The sequence below is a fragment of the Corvus kubaryi genome, unplaced genomic scaffold (assembly GCF_017639235.1).
Source record: "Corvus kubaryi isolate FWS band 111438036 unplaced genomic scaffold, C.kubaryi_AGA036_p1.0 72, whole genome shotgun sequence".
NCBI classification, from domain to species: domain Eukaryota; kingdom Metazoa; phylum Chordata; class Aves; order Passeriformes; family Corvidae; genus Corvus; species Corvus kubaryi.
This window is the reverse complement of record NW_024582060.1, coordinates 2056653-2076946: the sequence shown is the minus strand read 5'-3', so window position 1 is coordinate 2076946 and position 20294 is coordinate 2056653. Positions and strand designations below refer to the sequence as shown.

Here is a 20294-nt window from a genome sequence, read left to right as displayed (position 1 = left end):
TTTTTCAAAGAAAGCCAGTTATTTGTAATATGCATATTTTTTTCTTAACAGACTATAATCTTTAGGAATGCACAATTTCTGCCAGTGCTGTTTGTCTGATACTTCCAAGTTTTGTTTTTTCCTATTTATATGAAGTATTTCCTGGGAGATGGGCATAATCATCCATAGAGGTAATGACAAGGGGGTATTAGATGACCAAATTTTGGGTCCTCCTGCGAGGAACCAGTTTCAGAAGGATGCAGGTTCTCAGTCTGTGATTAATTCTTTGTCCTTTGATGATCAAGATCAGAAGATTATTTTACATTGATTCATTCTTTTTTGGATCGGTGTTTCTAATCTGCTTAGAGTAAATTTTAGGTTGGAAATTTGCTGTTAATCACTGGAAATACATACAAGCTAACTTCTTTCTCTTCTATCCCCCAGGAGAGCAGACTTTTGGTTTATACAGTTAAAATGTAGAAGAGGTCTCACACGGCCTGAAAGATGATCCTAGTGCCTTGGGCCAGTAATAGAGAACAATGGGAGATACAGAAGGAGCAGAGGAAATTGATTTGGGGTCTTTGCCAGTGGCTGAGTTTGTTGGGTTACAGGAGGTTGGACATCTGTGGAAGTAGGTAACTGCTTCCAAATGGTCCTGAATAACGTAAAACCTAATAAAGAGCAAATTAAGAATAACTACTCTGCCTCGCTAGGGAGAAAGTAAAGATACACTGGGTATTTTTCTCTAAGTTTTCCTGTAAGAGTCTTTAAAAAGTTGTTCTTGATGGTAGCCAGAAAGGCCTGGGTTGGGGGTTTCTTTTCATTTTCTCTCCTCTCTTGGAGGAGAACACATATGATTATGTTGATGTCTATTTTATGTTCTAGCCCGAGACGGAACCGTCTCGCCGATTCTTTGTTGACCAGTGGGAGCTCTCCCTTAGCCTCCGCTCTTCCAATCGCCCTTCCTCACCCTCATCCGACTCTCTCCGACAGGTAGCCCTTGCCTGAGCGTCCCAGCTGCACTCAGCTGCCTTTGCTTGCCAAGGACACGCCCCGGGCCACGGCCAGGCTGGCACTGCTTCACCTGCAGAACCTCTGTGTGTACTCGTGCTCAAGTGAGAAGCCAGAGGCAGCCCCCGTGCCTGGCACAGCTCGGTTGTTGGCAGCCAATAAAGCAGTTTGAAATGAAATGTTTTTAACACTCGGTGTCCATGAGAAGTTTGTGGTGCATCTCACACTCAAACCAGGGGTTTTGAGCACTGATGGTCCTTCTGGCTTTGCAGTGAAGCTTTCTGGCTTTGCTTGCTGCTTTTGTTGAAGGTTTGGGCCAAACAACAGAATGTGTGTGTGTGTATATGGTTACTGGACAGCGTGAAATAAAAAGTACTTTGGCTCTTTGGAAAATCACCGAGAATTTGAACTAGTTACTGTTTTCCTACATAAACAGCAGGAACTTGATTTGACCTAAGCTGGAGGCTGGGGCAAGTTCTTTTCCTCCTCTTGAAAATGTTGCAGAACATTGTATGTCTTGAAGACTTTTGACCATGGGAAGAAAGATAAAATGCTTCACTTAATATCCATAATTAGGCCAGATGTGATATATAGTCAAAAAGCAAAACAAATCAGAAACGCACAGCCCCGAATGAAAAATTCAGCAAGTAAATTTCTCACACCAAATAGTCCAAGGTACTGTGAGTTAATATTAACATATTCATTTTTTGAGCATGGAATTTCATATGTGCTGGCAGAAATTTAAACATCCTGAAGGATCTGCAGTTGAAGGTTTCAAAGCAAAACTTGATCGGGGAAACCTGGTTCAGCTATAAGGAAGATTTTCCCATGGAAGTGCTTGATCTCTCTTTTAAGAAAACTTTAAAAGCCTCAAAGGTCTCTAGTCGTTCAGAGGAAATGGAAAACTCTTGGCCAAATTATTATGATTGCCAGTTAAAAATCAATGCTGAAGAAAAGTTTAGAAGCGAGCAGCATCTTAAGTGTAATGTTTGACAAGATATGTGTCATTGAAAAGCAACTCTGCACATACGTATGTGCACACATGAAGCCTGGAAAACTCTGAAAGACAAATCATTTGTTATTTCTTGCATATAGAAATACTGCAAGTGCTCTGCCTCTTGGAACGGAATCAGTAGACAGGTAAATAAATTCTTGGTGGAAATAAACCCTCATTACTGCAGTGACAAAGAGCTTAAGGAATTAGGACTGTAGTTGACAGCAGCAGTAATCTCTGGCTGAGCACTCCTTTTTCATAATCTTTTTCCCCAAAGCAGTACCCATTCTGTGGTGAATTTCAGTTTTTGTGGTGCTTCCTGCTGTTCTCATGTCTGAACTTGTGAAGGTTTTAAACATTCCTAAAAGGCTAATAACCACATATTAAATTAGTTTTTAGTTGTGGGAAATAACTACTGTGCTTCAAGCAAGTTCTGCTATAAAGTAAAGGGGGTTTTAAGATACAGCTGTAGTCCTTTCCTTTTGTTATCCTTGGCATTTCACACTTGCTAGAAGCTGAGTGACTCTCTGATCCTGTATTAGCTAAGGCTCCAGCTAGAAACGTTCCTAATGCTGCTTAATCTGGAAAAGGGAAGTTGCTTGGCATGCTCTTTGCTGCTCTGAGTCAAATCCATGGCATTTGCAGTGTGATTGAGCTAACATGGATGTAACCACCTCATTTTCTTAACCATGTAATTGCTGCCAACGGTTGTGTTTCCTGTGAAAAACACTTCCTCCGCTCCTGCAGCAATGAACTTGGCTTGCAGACACTCACTTGGTACCATCTAAGGTAACAGCCAGCTTGCTTGGACTGCTGAAAATACTGGAGGGTATTTAGATATCCAGAGTTATGGAGTCAGTCTGTGCCCATGATGGAGAAAAGCCAAGTCATAAAGCCGTGTTCAGGGTTGAACAAATATACGTTCCAGATGTATGCAGGTATGGCTTTAATGCATTGGATGAGGCTCTTCCATCTTTTCCCATATAAACTTCTGTGTACTTTTAGCACTGGAAGAATTAATATTTTTGAATCACTGTGAGTTCTTTAGTTAAGGACTTCTCCCTGCGCTGTGAATGCTCTGTAAATTGATTCTGTCCAGGTGCAAAGCATACAAATAACACTTTTGTAATCAGCATGTTGCATAGACTGTGTAACATGTCTTCTAAAAGATCTTTGTTTCTGATGTCAATTTTACCTGAACCTAAAGTCTTAACCTATATTTAGCCTCATCTTTTAGAAGTGTCTATACTCAAGTTTCCAGGGGCAAAATACCCCACAGGTAAAAACAAGATCTGCTCCCTTCATCATCATAGTATTTCTAGGACACTTAAAAATGCAAAATGCAAGCCTTCCTGTCCGTTCCTACAGGTGATCCTGGACTGTACTGGTGATTTCTGATGACACTGGCTTTGTTATTACTACTTGTCACTTCATATTGTCCACTGTCTTGGCATGATTTGACCTCTCTGCACCTTTTCACCACCTAACCTATCATCATTCCAGTTATTGTTTTTAATTTGACTCTTTTTTTCTTTTCTCACATCACTCTTGTTTTATTCAACCCGTCTGGTAGAAGTATATAAAGATGTACACAGGCGGAGTGAGCTCATTGGCTGAGCAGATAGCCAATCAGCTTCAAAGGAAAGAGCAGCCCAAAACCCTTCTAGACAAGAAGGAACTGGTAAGACGATGTGCCGGCGATGACGCGTGTTTGTGATTAGATGTTGTGTAGATCTGAAGTTTTGTGAGTGTCCAGTTGTTACACCACTGATGGAATCTGTCGTAGCTTTGTGAGAGATTTTTGTTTCCCTTTCTCCATCCACCCTCACTCTCGTCCTCATTTTCTTTGCCAAATATTTTAATCTAATGCCAGCGTCCAAAGGTTGTGCATAATTGATTGAGAAGCTGTTCCTAACACTTCTGTACTGCTGCTTTCTGGAGGAGACACTGGTTTTGATAGTGTAGGTCTAAGAATTGCTGTTTGAGGATGTTGTAATAGTTTTGCCTTTCTTCATATACCTCCTTAAGACACTGGTTTCAAGGTCATCATTAGTAGTACTGGTGTCCACTCATCTACCCAGAAATCGTTTTACTCCTGATATATGTAGGCATGGCATCCTAGGACCCTTTTTCCTGGACAACAAGGTTAGTTTTTGGTGTCCTGGTTAAAACCGTGAGCTGTGTCCGAGAACTGCAGCAGCATCCAGGTGCTCCCGTATCCACCACGTAAATGAGAAGAAAACATGACCGTGTGACCTCGGTGAGGCTGGACATACACAAATTCAGCCATGCTTGTTTCTGTCCAGGGCTCGCTGAAGAAGGAGTTCCCCCAGAACCTGGGAGGCAGCGACGTGTGTTACTTCTGCCGCAAGCGGGTCTATGTGATGGAGAGGCTCAGTGCTGAGGGCAAGTTCTTCCACCGCAGCTGCTTCAAGTGCGAGTACTGCGCCACCACCCTGCGCCTGTCGTCCTACGCCTACGACATCGAGGACGGTGAGGGAAAGGGCCTTCTGCTCACAAGTCTCTTCACACTCCTGGGGGGGCTCTTTCGTTGCTTAAAAATTATTTGGTGAGTTAGGGAAGAGAGTAACTTCCGTTCCCAAGACAGCATCTCTCAAACTGTTGGAACTGCGTGGGTTTCCTGTGGCCAGGTCATGCCGGCAGCAAAGCAGCCGAGGTCGTAGGAATTAATGTAACATCATAACAGCTGCTAGAATGCAGGGAAACAAATAATAGCTGGAGTTTTTAAACAGCTCTACAGGCTGAGTTTGAGGGCTAGACCTTTTACTCTCCTCATTTGACAGTATTTAAATAAAACTCCTGAGCGTTTAATACCAGTTAAGAGAAAATAGCAGGTTGGAGATAAATGCAGTCAGCTCGTTCTTCTTGAAGGTACCACAACTGTCCAACTCTGTATGTTTATTTTAGATGTAATAAAATAGGAACTTTATAATCAGGGGCTGTGATAATAGGTCATTACAAGCTAAGTTCTGTTTATATAGAAAAAAATGGAACCTCAAAGTTGAATAGAGGTAAGTCAGTGTTAGAGTGTTTTTGCAGTAGTTACTGAAGATTTAGTAATGACTCATTTTCTGTATCTGAGAGACTAAGGAGGAAAGACTATGATTACAAAACTTGCTGGTGCCTCAATTAACAGCATCTAACATGCTAAGAATTAAGGGAAACTTCAGACATACCCTACGTGTCTGAGAAACCAGACAATATGATGGCAGGTGAAACTCAGTCTATCAACAAAGTGTGCATATTGAAAGTAATAATTTAAAATCATCCATCACTTGTGATCTCCTTCTAAGAGTAGCTATGTATTGCAGTCTTTGCTTGAGCAGTGATTGATTGACAAAAACGTCACAGTTTCTGAAGAAAATGTATGAGAAAGTATTTGAGGTAAATGTTGATTCACATCAACAGATATGCGTTTATTTCCTTCCACAGCTGCTTATCTTTAATCCCAACTCAGTAGGAAAATAAGTACAAAATGGTGTGAAACTAGTGACAAGTTAGGATTCTACTTCAGACATGATTGTGTAGCAAACAAAATAACAGGAAAAAAGTGTACCAGTAGTTTTCCCCACTGATGGAGGCAAAGATGAAGTAAAAATTTTGAATTGAAGTCACAGGATGACATCCCAAGATATTCTACTGCAGATTGAAATTGATAGGTATCCACTAGGTAGATAACTAGGAAGTGTAACTAGGAAGAATTTTTTAGTATATACTGGGTTAAAAAATGGCTGTGGAAACACCATCTGGGTTAAGGGGCAAAAAGAGCTAAAATTGTGTATTCGTGATGCATTATGTAATGACTTTAAGTAATGGACTTGCTGGGTTGTGAAGAGTTGAGGAAACTTAGAATGATCAAACCAGACTCCCAGTGAAGAATAGAAACCCCTTTATTGCTTGTCCGGAAGGTCAGCAGACTTGGCATGCAAGTTTAAAGGGGCCAGTGGTCATTTTGAAATCAACATATAAAAGTAACATCTTTGTCAGAAATCAGAGTTGGAGAAAATCTTTTTTGAGCCCTGCTGTTATTTTGGGCATTCACCAGTAACTGAATATCTGACTGTATGTTAAGCGGTAACAGACTGAGCTCCTCTGTCAGCTGAAACAGTATGGGCTGAAACAGTTTCTACCACCAGATTTTTAGTGATTCCCTCTGCAAGCAAGTTGTGTGTGCAGTCATGGCCAGATAGTTTTTAGTGAAGCAAACACAAAGCTTGGAGTTTCAGCAGGCTTATAGCATTGATTCTTAAATATTACATGCCTAACAGGTGTGTGTGTGTGTATGAAGCAGATATGGCTAAACAGAAATCTGTGGTATCCTATCTAATGTAAGCATTGTGAAAATGTAGCTTATATTTCTTTCTGAGTTTTCTTTGAGAGGAAATATAAAAAGAAAAGCTGTGCACACATTGTTGCTGTTCATCTAGCTGTTTGGGCTGATAAGCATTCTGCAGCCTTCTGTAGTCGGTGTCTGGTTTTAGGCTTCAGAGTCTGAGAATTTTTGTGTAAGAGCTTTTCAGTTGTTGCTCATTTCAGACAATCTCAAAAAGCAGGTTTTGGTAAGAGTAAATAGTAAGAAATACTTATTGAAGAAAAGATTTCTAGAAAGATGTTTGTCACTTTTCCATCATAAAGCATTGTGCAAGTATCAGCACAGAGAAACTAGAGGAAGAGGCAGAGGTCAGAATATATGTTGGGAATGCATTAGCAAAGCTCTAGGAATGGGTAGCAGTGGAGGATGTTACTGGCTGCATGTGCCAAGCAGGATACACTGGCAAAGGTACAGTGGAAGATAATTATGAGGCATCAGGTTGCTGCTTTTATTGGTACTAGTGGTACTTGTATTACAGTATTGCTAATGCTGCTTTGTCTTCCTGACAGTGCTCAGATACCAGTGAGAAACCTCTCTACACTTCTGGGGTGCTAGTAAAACCAGTAGGATCACAAAAGGTCTTATTTGTGAAAATGAATCATTGTCCTTTCTACAAGTAGCCACTGTGCATTTTGAGAGATGGTTCTTTGGGAGTTAACACTGTCCTCTCCCACTTTCCTCTGCTGGTTGTATTCATTCTTGCTTTTTCCAAAAGTGCTTCTGCCAGCTTTTCATGTGATGATTTCTTTGTTCCTCACACACTGCCGCATTGTTAGCATGTGATACCACACAAGCCTCACAGCTTTGCTTTGGTGTTTGATAGGATTTTCAACTAAATGGCTGTCAGGCACCCAATGGAAAGGAGGCTAGTTACAAGGGGAGGGAGCAGGGCTGGAGCTAAAACTTCAGCCAGTGTTTGCCTCTGCATATAGTGAAGAAATTACAGGGAGCAACGGGAGTAGCAGCAGAAAATAAGTTGCAGTAAGATGGACATTTATAGTGTGCTAAATGCCTGTGTTCCTGTTGCTGACCATCATTTGTGTTTTATCTGCAGGTAAATTCTACTGTAAACCTCACTACTGTTACCGAGTCTCTGGTTATGCTCAGAGGAAGAGGCCAGCAGTGGGTCCTCTGTCAGGAAAGGTAACTCGTTATTTTCATCTAATGTGCTGTGTTAATAGATTTTGATTCTTAACATTGGGAAAGTATGTGTGATGGTTTGGGGTTTTTTCAGAAAGGAGAAAAATTCAGAGTGCATTTAGTTGCTTTATGTATCATGAAAGCTTGGAGTTCAACCAAATTTTATTTAAAAGCAATTCCTCTGCTTAGTATTACTCTTTTCATGGTACTTATTATAAAATGATGTATTATCCCATTCAAAACAGAATTTTGATTTGTTTGTCTTGTCAGCTGAAATACTTTCTCAGTCTGTGCTGAGACTAAATGAATAATGTTACCAGTTCTGGTTTTGCTTTGTTTCTCTGTGGTTTTACTTAAGATGAAACAAATTGTTTGCATTTCCCTTGAAACATAAAGTTCTACCCCACTTGCATAAGCTTTGAAGATCACATGCCTTCATTTCTGAAAGTTTGCTGTGTGTTAACAGGAACCTGCATGAAAAGACAGAATATCCCCTTTCCTATACTATCATAATAGAAGCATTTGTGCTGTAAATACAGGATGAAGAGACACTGTGTAATAGAGAAAAGTCCCTCAGCTTTTGTCATTACAATCCAAGGCACTTAATTTTTCTCCTCAAGCCCCTTTTCAGTATTTCTGCATACACTGAGCAAGCTACATGCTGGTTTCTTAAGTTCTGTTAAGCTTGCATGCTGCAAACTGTCCTTCTCCCTTAAATTTTATTTTCCTTTGTGCTAGCAGTGGTGCCTGTCCTTCTGCCTGATTCACAGGTTTTATTAGTACAAGCTGAAGCTGTACTCCTTTTTGGAAGGATGATGGATCCATCCCAATATGTGCCATCCTTCCTGCCAAAAATAAACCCTTAAAATGGTACCTGTTTTATTTCCCAGAGGAGCAGACTTTTGAGAGATGTTACTGCTTTGACTTTCTTGGATATCCAGTTTGTTTTTCAGAGCTTTAATAAAGCCTCAAATTGAGAAGGAACATGCTTGTTTTCCAGCCCTTGCCTTATGTGATGGTTGCGGTGTATCTCAATTGCAAGCTGGATGCCTTCCTAGCTCAGCATGTTCAGTACATACAGCAATCTCAATTTTAACATGAATTTAACTTGCCCCACGTTCTTCCAGGACACCAAGGGACCTCTGCAGGACGCCATGGCCAGCGATGGGAGCGGACGGGCCAACAGCATCCCCGCCTCAGCAGAGAGGGCCCCAGGTAGCTCCGCTTCCTTCTTTAGCAGGGTGGTGCAGTACTCGCTCGGCCTCGTGGGCAGAGTTAGGGTGGTGAGCCAGCGCCTGCACAGCACAGTCTCCTCCATTGGGCACCACGTAGCCCAGAACCCTCTGGACTCCTTTTTCATGTGTCAGCTGCTGGCATTTGGGGTTCCCTTTCTCTATGTCCAGTCAGAAGTTCTTGGGCAGATCCTAGGGGAATTCTGTGGGCAGCCTGCTGACCAGTAAGCATTCATGTGACCCAACTTTGAGCTGTGTAACTCGTTTGGTTTTTGCAGTGCCATGTGAATTTTGTGTGTTACGTGGAAATCTCAATATATGATTTTGCGCTGTGGCTTTGGGGCCTAGATGTTCTCAGTTCTTTCAAGGACATTATTTGAAAGAATTCCAGGAAAACACAGATGCTCAGTTGAGGGTCTCCTCTGGGTCAGCCCAGGTAAAAGAGCCCTGTAATGTGTGCAGCTCAGTGTTCGTGAAATTAAAAGTTTTTCTGAAGCACTGGAATAGCTCACAAACTGGATTTCTGTGTTTTCCTGAATTCTGGGTGTGGTTTCTCATTCTCCCAAGCTTCTGTTCATTAATCTGGTACTTGAATGGGAAAGATCCCATTATCTTTGGATTGTGCCTCCTTTGGAATTATGGGTGTCTGACAGCTAATGGGATTGGATTCCTTAAACCCCTTGAATTTCGTGGTGCTGGCAGGTCATGGTGCTCTTCCCTCTGCCAGCATCTGTGCTGCTCCTGGCCGTGGCTTTGGGAATGGGGTGGTGAATGTGTGTGTCTTACTGTGACATAGTTTTTCCTTTTAACTTGAAGTTCTAATTCCTTCTAACACGAGAGAAGTGTCTGTGCTACAAATGCTCGTTTGCCCAGCCCCCAAGTGCTCATTTCATGATGTCAGAAAAAGGAAGAAATATTAATTTCTAGTACTTGCTCTGTAAGACTCTGGATAAACTAAATCAGCTGCTTTTAGAAAAGAGAACATACTTAGAGCAGTACTTTGAGAAAAGAATGTTTTCATAGTGCCATTTGAGAGGACCTTGACAACACAGGAGCAAATAAAAATCATGGTGTTCTTTGACTTTATAGTATTCTACAAGTGTTTCTAAGATTGTAACTGAATGCAGTCTGACAGAAATTTATTCTTAGTGTGTGCAGTTGATTCTTGGAGTGTAGTTACTTTCAAGATTTCCTCTTCTGTATGTGTGTAATTTCCACATGGCAAAAGTGAGAAAAGGGAAGAAGGTAGGGAAGGATGATATTTGCAAAATGCTATGGACAGATGCATTAACTGCAGCATTTTTTGCATAACTGGATAGAGTTAATATTTCTTTCTCTGGAAGTGAAAAAACATTAAGAATATGCTCCAAGCTACAAAAAACAAAGATGAATAGAAAAAATATTTATTGATGCACAGGCAACCGATGTGAGAATAAGGTATTTCATGGAGTGAAGCTGTAGGTGATGAGAATTGGAAGGAGATTTTAATTACATTTATCAGTTAGTTTATCACAGCAACTGCTGGCAGAAAATCTCCTTTGATTTAGGCCTTCCAGCAAATCAAATTTAATTACTTTTACAAAGGAACATTCAGCAAGTAGCACCTAAATGATCACTCAGTAGAGCAAACACTAGAGCACAGTTTGTGATAAACTTCTGTAAACCAGATATAAGTCAGCTATAAATCAGACGTGTCCTTCTGTAGTGGTGGCACCATCCTGTAGAAGCACTGTAGTACTTCCAGAGGGCTAAGATGGAACAGACACCATTTTGTCTAATGGTAAAACTTGAAATCTAGGGCTCCTTCTGTTTGCTTTCTGCTTGTTTAAAGCAGTGTATAACTGTAGCATTATGTTTAGGGCTTTTGGACCTTTTAAAGCTTTGCCCCTTGCAGTGCCCAAAGTGCATCAGGACATCCTCAGCTTAGCTGGGTCATGTTTCAGGCAGTGTGTTGTGGTGCATTCTTGTGTGTGCATAGCAGAAGTACACTCAGTGGTAGGAGAGGTGAGCAGTGCCTCTTGTGCTAAAGAAACACCATTAGTGGCTGAGTTTCGTTTTCTTTGTGCAGTATGATTGAAGTATATCTTGGAACTACTGACTTAGCAATGGTTAAGAAGCAGGAGGAAGTTGATTGGAATGTACTTTAAAAACAAGCCACAGTGGCATTAAAGGCAGGTCAGTTCTCTGTTAGAGTAGCAGTCATGTCCTAGAGGTGCCTACCTTCAGCTCCTGTTCTTGCTGGGTGGGTAGGTCAGGAAAGCTGGGTTTTACAGTTATTCATGGTTTGAAAAAACAAAACAAACCTTTTTGAATTAAAAGCTTAGCTATGCAGTGGAACAACAGGATATTATTCCTAAATAATTAAAAGGAGTCTGTAAGATTACATCTCAGTGTAACTCCTGAATTTAAACTATTTGTGTATATGCTTTCTTGCAAGCTTTCACTGTAAACTAGACAAATACCTTGAGCAAAAACCCATCTGAGAGGGAGATGAGGCAGAGCTGTTTCCAAGCCTTCACTTCACCCATCTGGTGACTCACCTAGTACAGATCATACATCTGAAAGTGTTTTACTTCCTTTAGGGCAAGTGCCACCAAATGGAATTTGGCAATAGCAATTTCAAGCCCTGAGGTCTGAGCTATCCTTGGTAGTGAGGTAGATCTTGGTGTGGAGTGTAAGTTGCCCCTAAAAGGATTAATTAAAAACACAAAAGTGTGTAACATGCTCAGGTTTGATATTTGGTGGACATGTAAAGATAGCTGAGAAGGCAAAGGGAAGGTGCACAACAGTAGCATCCATTATGGAATATATAAAAAGCCAGCCATTTTTAAATTTTATACCTGAGAGTTAAATTCAGCCCTGAGTTACCCAAAAGTGCTTGTTTCAGGGAGCTTTGTGGTGGCTCGTGCAAGGCCTGCTTTTTAGTTGTCATGAAATCCCAAATGGATGTAAATTGCATGGGCTTTCTCCCTACGTTCACTGCCCCCTTTGCTATACCACCAAATCTTTTTTAGCCAGCTTAATGCTTAAAATACATTCAACCACAAACTAGCCATCAGCAGGTTTAGTCAGGTGAGGTGAGATTGGTCACAAGAAGCCCCTTCTTGTGCTGTGTCACTAACCTGGTTGGCATGTATTAACTTTGCTCAAGGGTGTCAGCCCCTCCCTGGGTGGCCACAGCCCTAGCTGGCATTTGGTGTGTCCTGTCTGTGCCTTGTCCAGCCATAGCTGCAGGGCACAGTCTGTGATCAGCAAGTGGAGGTTTGTTCAGCAGTCAGCTGGAGTCACCTTCTTTGTGAGGGGTTTGCAGGGAGCCCGCGTGGCTGCTGCCCTGGAGCCACGCTGGCTCCTGGAACCCCTCGGTGTGGGAAGTGGCAACAAGCTTTTGGGCAGTGGCTGCCATTCTCTCTGGGAAGGGGAAGTTGGGGACAGCTCTTACGGTGCTTTTGGTCCCGCTCAACTGTGGCATGCTTGTGGTAGATTCTGTAACTTTCTCTGTACCTTGTCTGCCTGTTTTTCTCTATCTTCTGCATTTGCCTTTGTGCCAAAATGCTGCTATTGCCAAGAAAAAAAAACAAACAAAAATTTTTTGCTTTTCAACTGTCTCTCCCTTTGATAATCTGTAACTGCTGTGTCTTGGATTTTTTTTTTTGAATATTATTTACAGTACTTTATATGGTTTTAATGTGCTTTTAATGCAAATGCTGTTCTTCTGTTTGTTCTAAAGGTCTGTAAGCATATATTTCCGAGTTTTCAGCTCTTTCTTAACAGATGGACTTGGAACAGTCTTTACCCCTATCAGCTTTATGATATGCTCCTTGGGGTGATGTTAGCCAGCAATGTTTTGTTGTAAAATATTTCCCATTTCAGGCTCGTGTTTTCACAATAATGCATTTCTGTCCCTATCAGCAGTAGGAAGTTCATAAAGGAAAGGCTGCCTAGGGAAACTCATACTTGCACAGCAATAAAAGGCAAGTCATGAGATCTTTTGCTGTAGTTACTTGACCTGTGAGAGATTAAGAAATCAAATATAAGCGATAGTATGAAAAACTGGCAAATGCAATACAAAGTAGAGGTACTAGGACTTTTGCTTTAATGCCACATAAATATATAGTGTATATTGTATAGGCATGCAATCTGAAAAGTTAAAATCCTCCTATGGATGTGCCTTAAGTGTTTTCAGGGAGAAATATTCAGAGCAAAGCCCTTAACAGTAGACCCCTAAACAAGTACTGTTGTATATAGCGAGCAATATACATGAGGAAGTTCTTTAGCTGACTGGGACAGCTAGGAAAGAGTGGCTGTTTCCTCTAAATGTCATGTAAAATAAATTAAATTTTGAACTAAATTATCTGAGCCACATTTGCAAAAGGATCTTAAGTGTCTGTACAAGTATAAGGAATATTTTTTAATGTATCCAATATTATTTGTACACAATTCAACTTTTGTGTCTGAAAAAATACAAATATATATTTCTGTTTAGGAATAAGCTTCTTGTTCATAAACATTGCCTCTATTGTTCAGAAGCATTACCTCTTCACCCTTCTGCATACACTGAACATGCCTTACTTGTGAAAATGATTTAGCTCAAAGCAATACTGTTCGCTGTGCAAACAAACATCTTCGTGAAATCCTCTACTTGGTCACTTCTTTTCATTATTACTCACCTTTGGGTTTTGTTCTTGTTTTAATTTGGTCTGGTTTAAGCATTAAATTACAGAAGATAACAGCAAACAAATTCTGTGACATGACATTCAGTTTGAGGTGCCTTCATTTTAAACCACTGAACATTTACAAACATATCCCACTCTTTTCCCTGCGAAAAGTAAAAAAACAAAAAGGAAAACAGTCTTAATTCAGGATGCACCACCAAATTGGGATGAAAGCTATTTCCTCTACTAGCGTGCCTTGAATATTGTCTAACCTGTTTAGAGGAGCCGTGGTGGTGTGTTTAGCAGGACATGGCACATGATACTGACCCCTTTTATTGGAGTATTGTTCAGCTGCAGAGAGATCTGATGGAAGATTGATTTTTCTCTGGAACACTTACAATACAAACTTAAGAACCAGAGCCAGTATTTTTGGAAGCTGAGGAGAGTGTACGGGTTGCCCCATTAGAACCAGGGTTCAGTGTGCAGTGAATCATCCCTCAATAACAAGCCAGGAATCTGTTAGGATAAGTGCTTGACTGTTCCCAGTCCATCATGTTCCTTTTCAGTGTTCTTATCAGGATTTGAGTGGCTTTGGCATAAAGGAAAGGAGAATGCTAAAGGATCAGCTATTTGAAGAAAATTTGGAAAGAAAAAGGCCTGATGGGAAGGTTATTTGTTCTTAAGAGTAGGAGATGCAGCTGACCTGATGGAGTTTCACTGAAAAATCCTGAAAAACATTTTGAGGACTGAGAAGGATATATCCAAAATAACAATGTGCTGAGTTTGTGCTCGTGGCTGGATCCTGCTAAGAACACTTTTTCTGGGGAGTAACGAGGCTCCCAACTCTTCCTCTCTCTAGCTTTCAGACCTGTAGACTTGTGCCACTGGAATATTTGTTGTTTGTATGTGTATATTCCAAAGGGTGATATGAATTTTTCTGGGCACTTTAAGAGCTTTATTGAATGTTTTTGTGTCTTAGAAAAATAGTATTAAGTTTGTGTGAAGGAGCTGGATTGTTTTTTCTTTTAATTGCAGAATTAAAATGTCTGGTTTTTTGAGAAGTGGAATCTGAGTAATACTACTTTGAGATTGTTTCCCTCAGAGTAAAGGAGGGACTGAGCATACAATAAGTTCAGTGACAGATAATGTTCAAGTGAGATGATTTAGTGCTCAGAAAGGCTTCATGTCTCCACTGTATAGTCCCTTTGAAGACTTTGATTTATGCAGTTGTTTTCAACCTGTTTTTGTTTTGGGTGTGTGTGTCTCTGAATTATGTAACACGTGGTTTCCCTGTTGCTGTGGAATTGAGATATTTTTTGTTCAACTGTGTGAAATGTTCAAGGGAATAAATTCCAAACAAACTTCAGGTTTCTGAGTTTTTCTTTGTCCTCCCCCTTGTCCCTCCTCTGGTTCCAGGTGAGGGATGCTGCAGGGGATACAGAATTGGGGGACAGTGGAATGAATAGATCTAGCAAGCTCAAACACAACAGCCATTTGGGGAGCTCCATGGCATGTGCCATCTGTCGCTGCAAAGTATTACTTTTCAGGTTCTTTCTGGATTATGGTGGGGTTTTTTTCAATTTTGCTTTTACACTGTGGTTAGCTCGGAGTGCAGGGCACACATTGCACAGACAGCATGACTTTGCTGTAGAAAACCTGCTGAGGACCTCCTTGCTAGGTATTCTACTGCTTTGGCAAAGCTGACTTTGGGTACATGTGCTCTCAGCATTGTGGTTTCACAGATTTTGGTGTCTTTAGGAGGTGGTTTTGTGTGCTTTGCTGCAGGCCGGAGGTCTTTGTCTCACTCTGTGAGCAAGGCAGTCACAGCCACGGGGGAACAGGGACACGTAGTGTGACAGATAAGAGTCTTGACAGGCTCTGGTTCCTCCTCTTGCTGTAGATCTGCTGCAGTGGGGGCATGTTTTGTTGTGATGAAAAGACAGAAAATGGGTAAATACTAAGTTTTGTAGCCAAATCCTGTGTCTCTTGTTCTAGCTGGACTGTTGTCTTTTCTGAGGAGAACTGCACACGAGGAGGTGACCTGCCTTCCTCAGGCCATTGAGAGCCTATTCTGTGATGTTCTCATCATGACAAACAGACCTGGATCATAGTTCTGAGCTTCATTTTCCTGTTCTCAAAAATATGTTGGGTTAGTCTACATTAGGGACTTGTTCTGTATTTTTTCCTCACATGCTTCTTGTGCTTCGTACTGCACCAGCAGCAGCTAAAAGCTTGTAACAGCAGCTGACTTTTGAAAGTTTGATTGTGAACGATACTTGGCCAGAGTAGTTACATTAAATGGTAGTCCCAGAACTAAAACCACAAACCACTTCTGTCATGTCTGTAAAATTTCCTTCTTTGGAGGAAGGTAATTGCTTTATGCCTTTGCTTTATGCCTTTAATTTTTCATTGCTGTGTTAAGCAGTGCCAGTTTTGAGGTTAAGATGGGCCTTCAGTTCTGAGGAGGAGCCATCAGCATTCAGTGTAAGACATCATATGCTGGTGCATGAACTAGAAATGTCATTTTGATGTACCACTCAAACAGCCTCAGCTGTTCCTTGTCAGGAAAGCTGTTAACCCTGCAGCTACATATAAGCTCTCCAGAAATCAAATGTTTGCTTCATGAATTAAGAGGGAAAAAAAAAAAAAGGATGAAGGGAGGCGCATTTCCAGAGATCATCCCTATCAGAGTAGAAATCAGACTTTCTTGCTGTACCAGTGTAGGAAGCCATGTTTTCAGCTAAAACTTGGAATAACCGAGTGCATCAGTGGTAGGAGAGACAATCCTCACCTCATTCTCTTTTAATTCCACACAAATACCTCATACTTTCTGTGCCTGTGGCTCTTTTCTAGTATCATGACTTCTGTAACAATGGTGAGAAAGTGGAAGGAGGTACTTCTAAAATAATGAGTGAATAAAAATGAATACAAATTAAAACAAGGGAGTTATAATTTTACCACCTGCTTGTGATCAGCAGCATAATATATTAAGGTGTGTAGTTGATGTATCTTAAAATGCAAGAAATAAGGTGAGAAAACCAAATTAAAAAAAACAACCAACCAAAAACAAAAAAAAAAAAAAAAAAAGGCACCAAAACAAAAAGCCACAAAACCAAAACAAATAGAAATAATCTCAAGGGAAGGAGTAGATAATCCAGAGTCAACATCAAGGCTGTTCTCCTGCTTCTTTGAAGTGTATTCATGGAGGAAGGTGAATTAGTTGCTGAGCTGATCCTGACAATGTGGAGTTTAGCTTGGGCTTTCCAAGCAAAACTGGGCAGATGATCTTTAAGGATGAGATGGCACTGCTGCACTCTGTTTAGTTGCTTACATCTTCTCTCAAAAATGTATGTTTAGTCTGACATTTCTTATGTTTGCTGTCATCCCAGAAGGCCGTGTTTGCTTTTTTAGGAAAATTTTGTAATCCTCCTTTCTGCTGTTCTAGACGTTTATCTGATGGCTTGAGGGTAGAGGTGTTTAAAAATAGGAATTTTTTACCCAAGAGATGTTTCGAATACTTTCAGGCTGACGTGAAAACACATCAGAAGTGATGTGTAAATTATTTTTGATCAGTAGTAAGTCTTTTGGAAGCTTTCTTTCTGGAACTCTGCCAGATTTTTAATATAACTAGCTACATATATAATTACAAGAATTTTCCTAGTTCTAGGAAAAAAAATTCCACTAAGGTGTGAAGCTCTGGATTGCTTGGAATATTCAGTTGCTTTACAAGTGGCACAAGAGTATGTGATATAAATGTAGATAATAGAAAAGTCTGCAACAGAATGGGGGAGCAGATGTTGAAATTTTTTGGAGTTATGTGGATCTTTTACTTAAAGCAAGTATTCCCCACTTTATTTTCCTGTAACTGCCAGCCTAAGATCTCAGCCTGTTCCATTTGCAGCACCTGATCATCTTGACATAAATGGGAGAAATTAGGTAAAGACGTGCTTAGTATCTAAATATATTCTGAGATCCAGTGATTATGGAAATCTGTAGGATGTTGCCACAGAAGAGTTATAATGGTTGTTAGCTCAGTAGTTGAAAGAAGATAGCTGTTCACAGGTGGTGTTTTGCATCTGATCACAAATTGAACAGGAACCTGAAAACATCACATTTTTATTATAAAATTGCATGATAAATTTTTAAGTTTCTTTAATGATCAAAATATTGTCCATTATCCCAGGTGGAACTAGGAGTGCCAGTTTCTATTAAAAATAAGCAAAATTTGTACTGAAAGATTCATAGAATGAATCATAGAATGGTTTGGGTTGGAAGGGACCTTAAAGATCGTTCAGTTTCAACCCCTTGCCCTTGACCAGGGGCACTTTCCACTAGACCAAATGGCTCAAAGTCCTGTCCAGCCTCACCTTGGACACCTCCAGGGGTGGGGCGTCCACATCTTTGGGCAATCTATTCCCGTGCTTCATCACCCTCACAGTAAAGAATTTTTTCCTGATATCCAATCTAAACCTACCTTCCTTCAGTTTAAAGCCATTCTCCATTTTCTTATCACTCCATGCCCTTGTACAAAGTCTCTCTTCAGCTCTCTTGCTGGCCCCCTTTAGGTACTGACAGGCTGCTCTAAGGTCTCCACAGAGGCTTCTCTTCTCCAGGCTGAACAACCCCAACTCTCTCAGCCTTTCCTCATAGGAGAAATGTTTCATCCCTCTAATCATCTTCGTGGCATCCTCTGGACTTGCTCCAGTAGATCCATGTCCTTCTTACATTGGGGCCCCCAGAGCTGGATGCAGCACTCAGGTGGGGTCTCACCAGAGCAGAGCAGAGGGACAGAATCCCCTCCCTTGCCCTGCAGCCCACGGTGCTTTGGATGCAGCTCAGGACACGTTTGGCGTTCTGGGCTGGGAGTGCACATTGCTAGGTCATGTTGAGCTTCTTGTCCACCAACACCCCAAGTCCTTCTCAAACCTTCTGCATTGGGTGGTTCTTCATCCCCCTAGTCCCTGCCTTTGCCTTCTGTGATTTGAGCCACGTGCCTGGAGCACTTGCCAGCAAAGATTCCACTACTACTTTTAGGTGGAAATACCCTTGGTTTGGCTTGGTGTGATTGGCACAGTGGGAATCACCTGATCCCTGACAGTGAAATGAGAGATTGCAGAGATCTGCTACATGAGTGGCAAGAAGTAGATGCTACAACAAATAAACTGTACAAAGGGTTATGTAGTATAAAAGATAGCAGAGGCTCTCTTTGTAACAACATAAAAGGTGTTACACTTTGGATTATAACTGGACAATCAATCTTAAATAGCAATTTCTAAGTTACTTAACAAAAATTAAGAGAATTTCCACTCAAAAAGTGGAAAACCACATCAACCAAAGTCATGATGATTTTAGGATCTAGTATGTCCTTTTCTCTTTCTTCCTTTTTCTCCCTGCCAGTCCCTCGATGTGCCTCATCCCAGGTGGTTCTTTGAGGTACCATACCTTGAATTGCTTCCAGAACAAAATTTATGCCTGCAAAGTAATGTTATTTTATCCTCTTCAGCTTTCCCACACTCCTCTTCTTTCAGAGAATGGAAATGAGACCAGGCAACATATGACAGAGCTGATCAAAATACCAGAGAGAGCTCTGACATCCTAGATGATACCAGCAAAATGGAGAATGATTGGTAATAGGTTACTGCCTTACCAGTGCTGCTGGGTGATTCACAGGCTTCAAGTCCCTGCATAACTTATATTGTATCTCTAGTACTGGAAACATGTTTGGGCAGCAGTAAAAGTGAATTCTGTACAAACAAAGATTTTTCTGCCAGAAGAGATGTAATAAGGAATATAGAGCTTAGCAGTGTTCCCTGGGGCTTGGATTAGGTGACCTAATACCTCCTTTCCCCTGATTCTCTTCTCCACCCACCAGTGACAACACTGGCTGCTTTCCAGGAGTCAAAAATAGCCGTATTCCTGGGTTATTCTATACCTCTGCTGTAAGGAAGACAACTTTTCTGTGTTGTTAAACCATATACTGAACTCCTAACCTTCATTACATAAAGCTGCTCATTCATGCATGTGCATGTGGGGAACACTATTTCTCCAACATAACTTACAGTATAAGTTAGATGAATTTCTGTTTGTTTCGAAGACATAAATACAAGTTACAGATGACCTTGATCTTAAACTGGCTAATTATATTCACTTCTGGTTGCTTCCACTAAAACCAGAGAAAGGTCAGACCAATGCAATTGCCAGCTGTTTCTAAGCTCTGCCCTACTGATGCAGTAAGCAACTGTTTTGTCAGTGTCTGCTTTGGGAATTCTAGAAGTCTGTTTTAACCAAAGTAATGGGGGGAGTGAGGGAAAGCGTTGCAACACCCATAAGACAAATGTGTAAGTTTTCATTCAATAGCCAGTCCTGTTAATTTCCACTATTATGAAGAGAATGAGCTTCCACATTCACTGAGAGTATCTGAGAATGGAGAACTTAATTCTAGCTGGACGTTGTGGAATGTGTGGAGGAGGACTTACACCTTCATATGTTTGTTTCTGGGATGTCTGTTCCAGAATCCCTTGAGTATTTTAGCTGTCAGCTGTTCTTATACACATTATAATGGTTTTGGGGGGATTTTTGGGGAGCTTTCTGCTCTTCATTGGTTAGGGCACCATCTCACTGATTTTTATTTCATGTGCTGTTGAGTTAAGTAATGCTGTAAAACTTCTTGGTCAGCACTAGGAGTGGTTCTTTGATAACTCTACTGAGTACTTCTGCATCAGAGGATTTTTTGATAAAACGCCTTTCTGTCTGTACAGCTCAATCTCCCCATTTCTCTGTTTAGGTCCCCAGTTTGCTGGGAAGAATTTCTAGACTGATGTGGTGGGGACTGAGCCTGACATGGTAGCAGAGGTCTTGAGAATATTGGTTGCTTATCAGTTTAAGGACAGTTT

At 41.0% G+C, this 20294-nt stretch overlaps 1 protein-coding gene across 5 annotated transcripts in view; it reads left to right on the top strand.

Annotated features, from left to right (window-relative positions):
• The window catches only part of MICAL3 (microtubule associated monooxygenase, calponin and LIM domain containing 3), a 163432-nt gene that overhangs the window by 85407 nt on the left and 57731 nt on the right, over positions 1-20294 (top strand). For 3 of the 5 annotated variants that reach the window (XM_042050254.1, XM_042050253.1, XM_042050255.1), the window contains 3 exons: positions 4291-4477; positions 7432-7520; positions 8645-8732. In XM_042050254.1, the coding sequence (XP_041906188.1) occupies positions 4291-4477; positions 7432-7520; positions 8645-8732 (364 nt within the window). Of the gene's footprint in view, positions 1-864; positions 973-3557; positions 3666-4290; positions 4478-7431; positions 7521-8644; positions 8733-20294 lie in introns of all 5 variants that reach the window. The other 2 variants (XM_042050251.1, XM_042050252.1) reach the window with 1 other exon arrangement.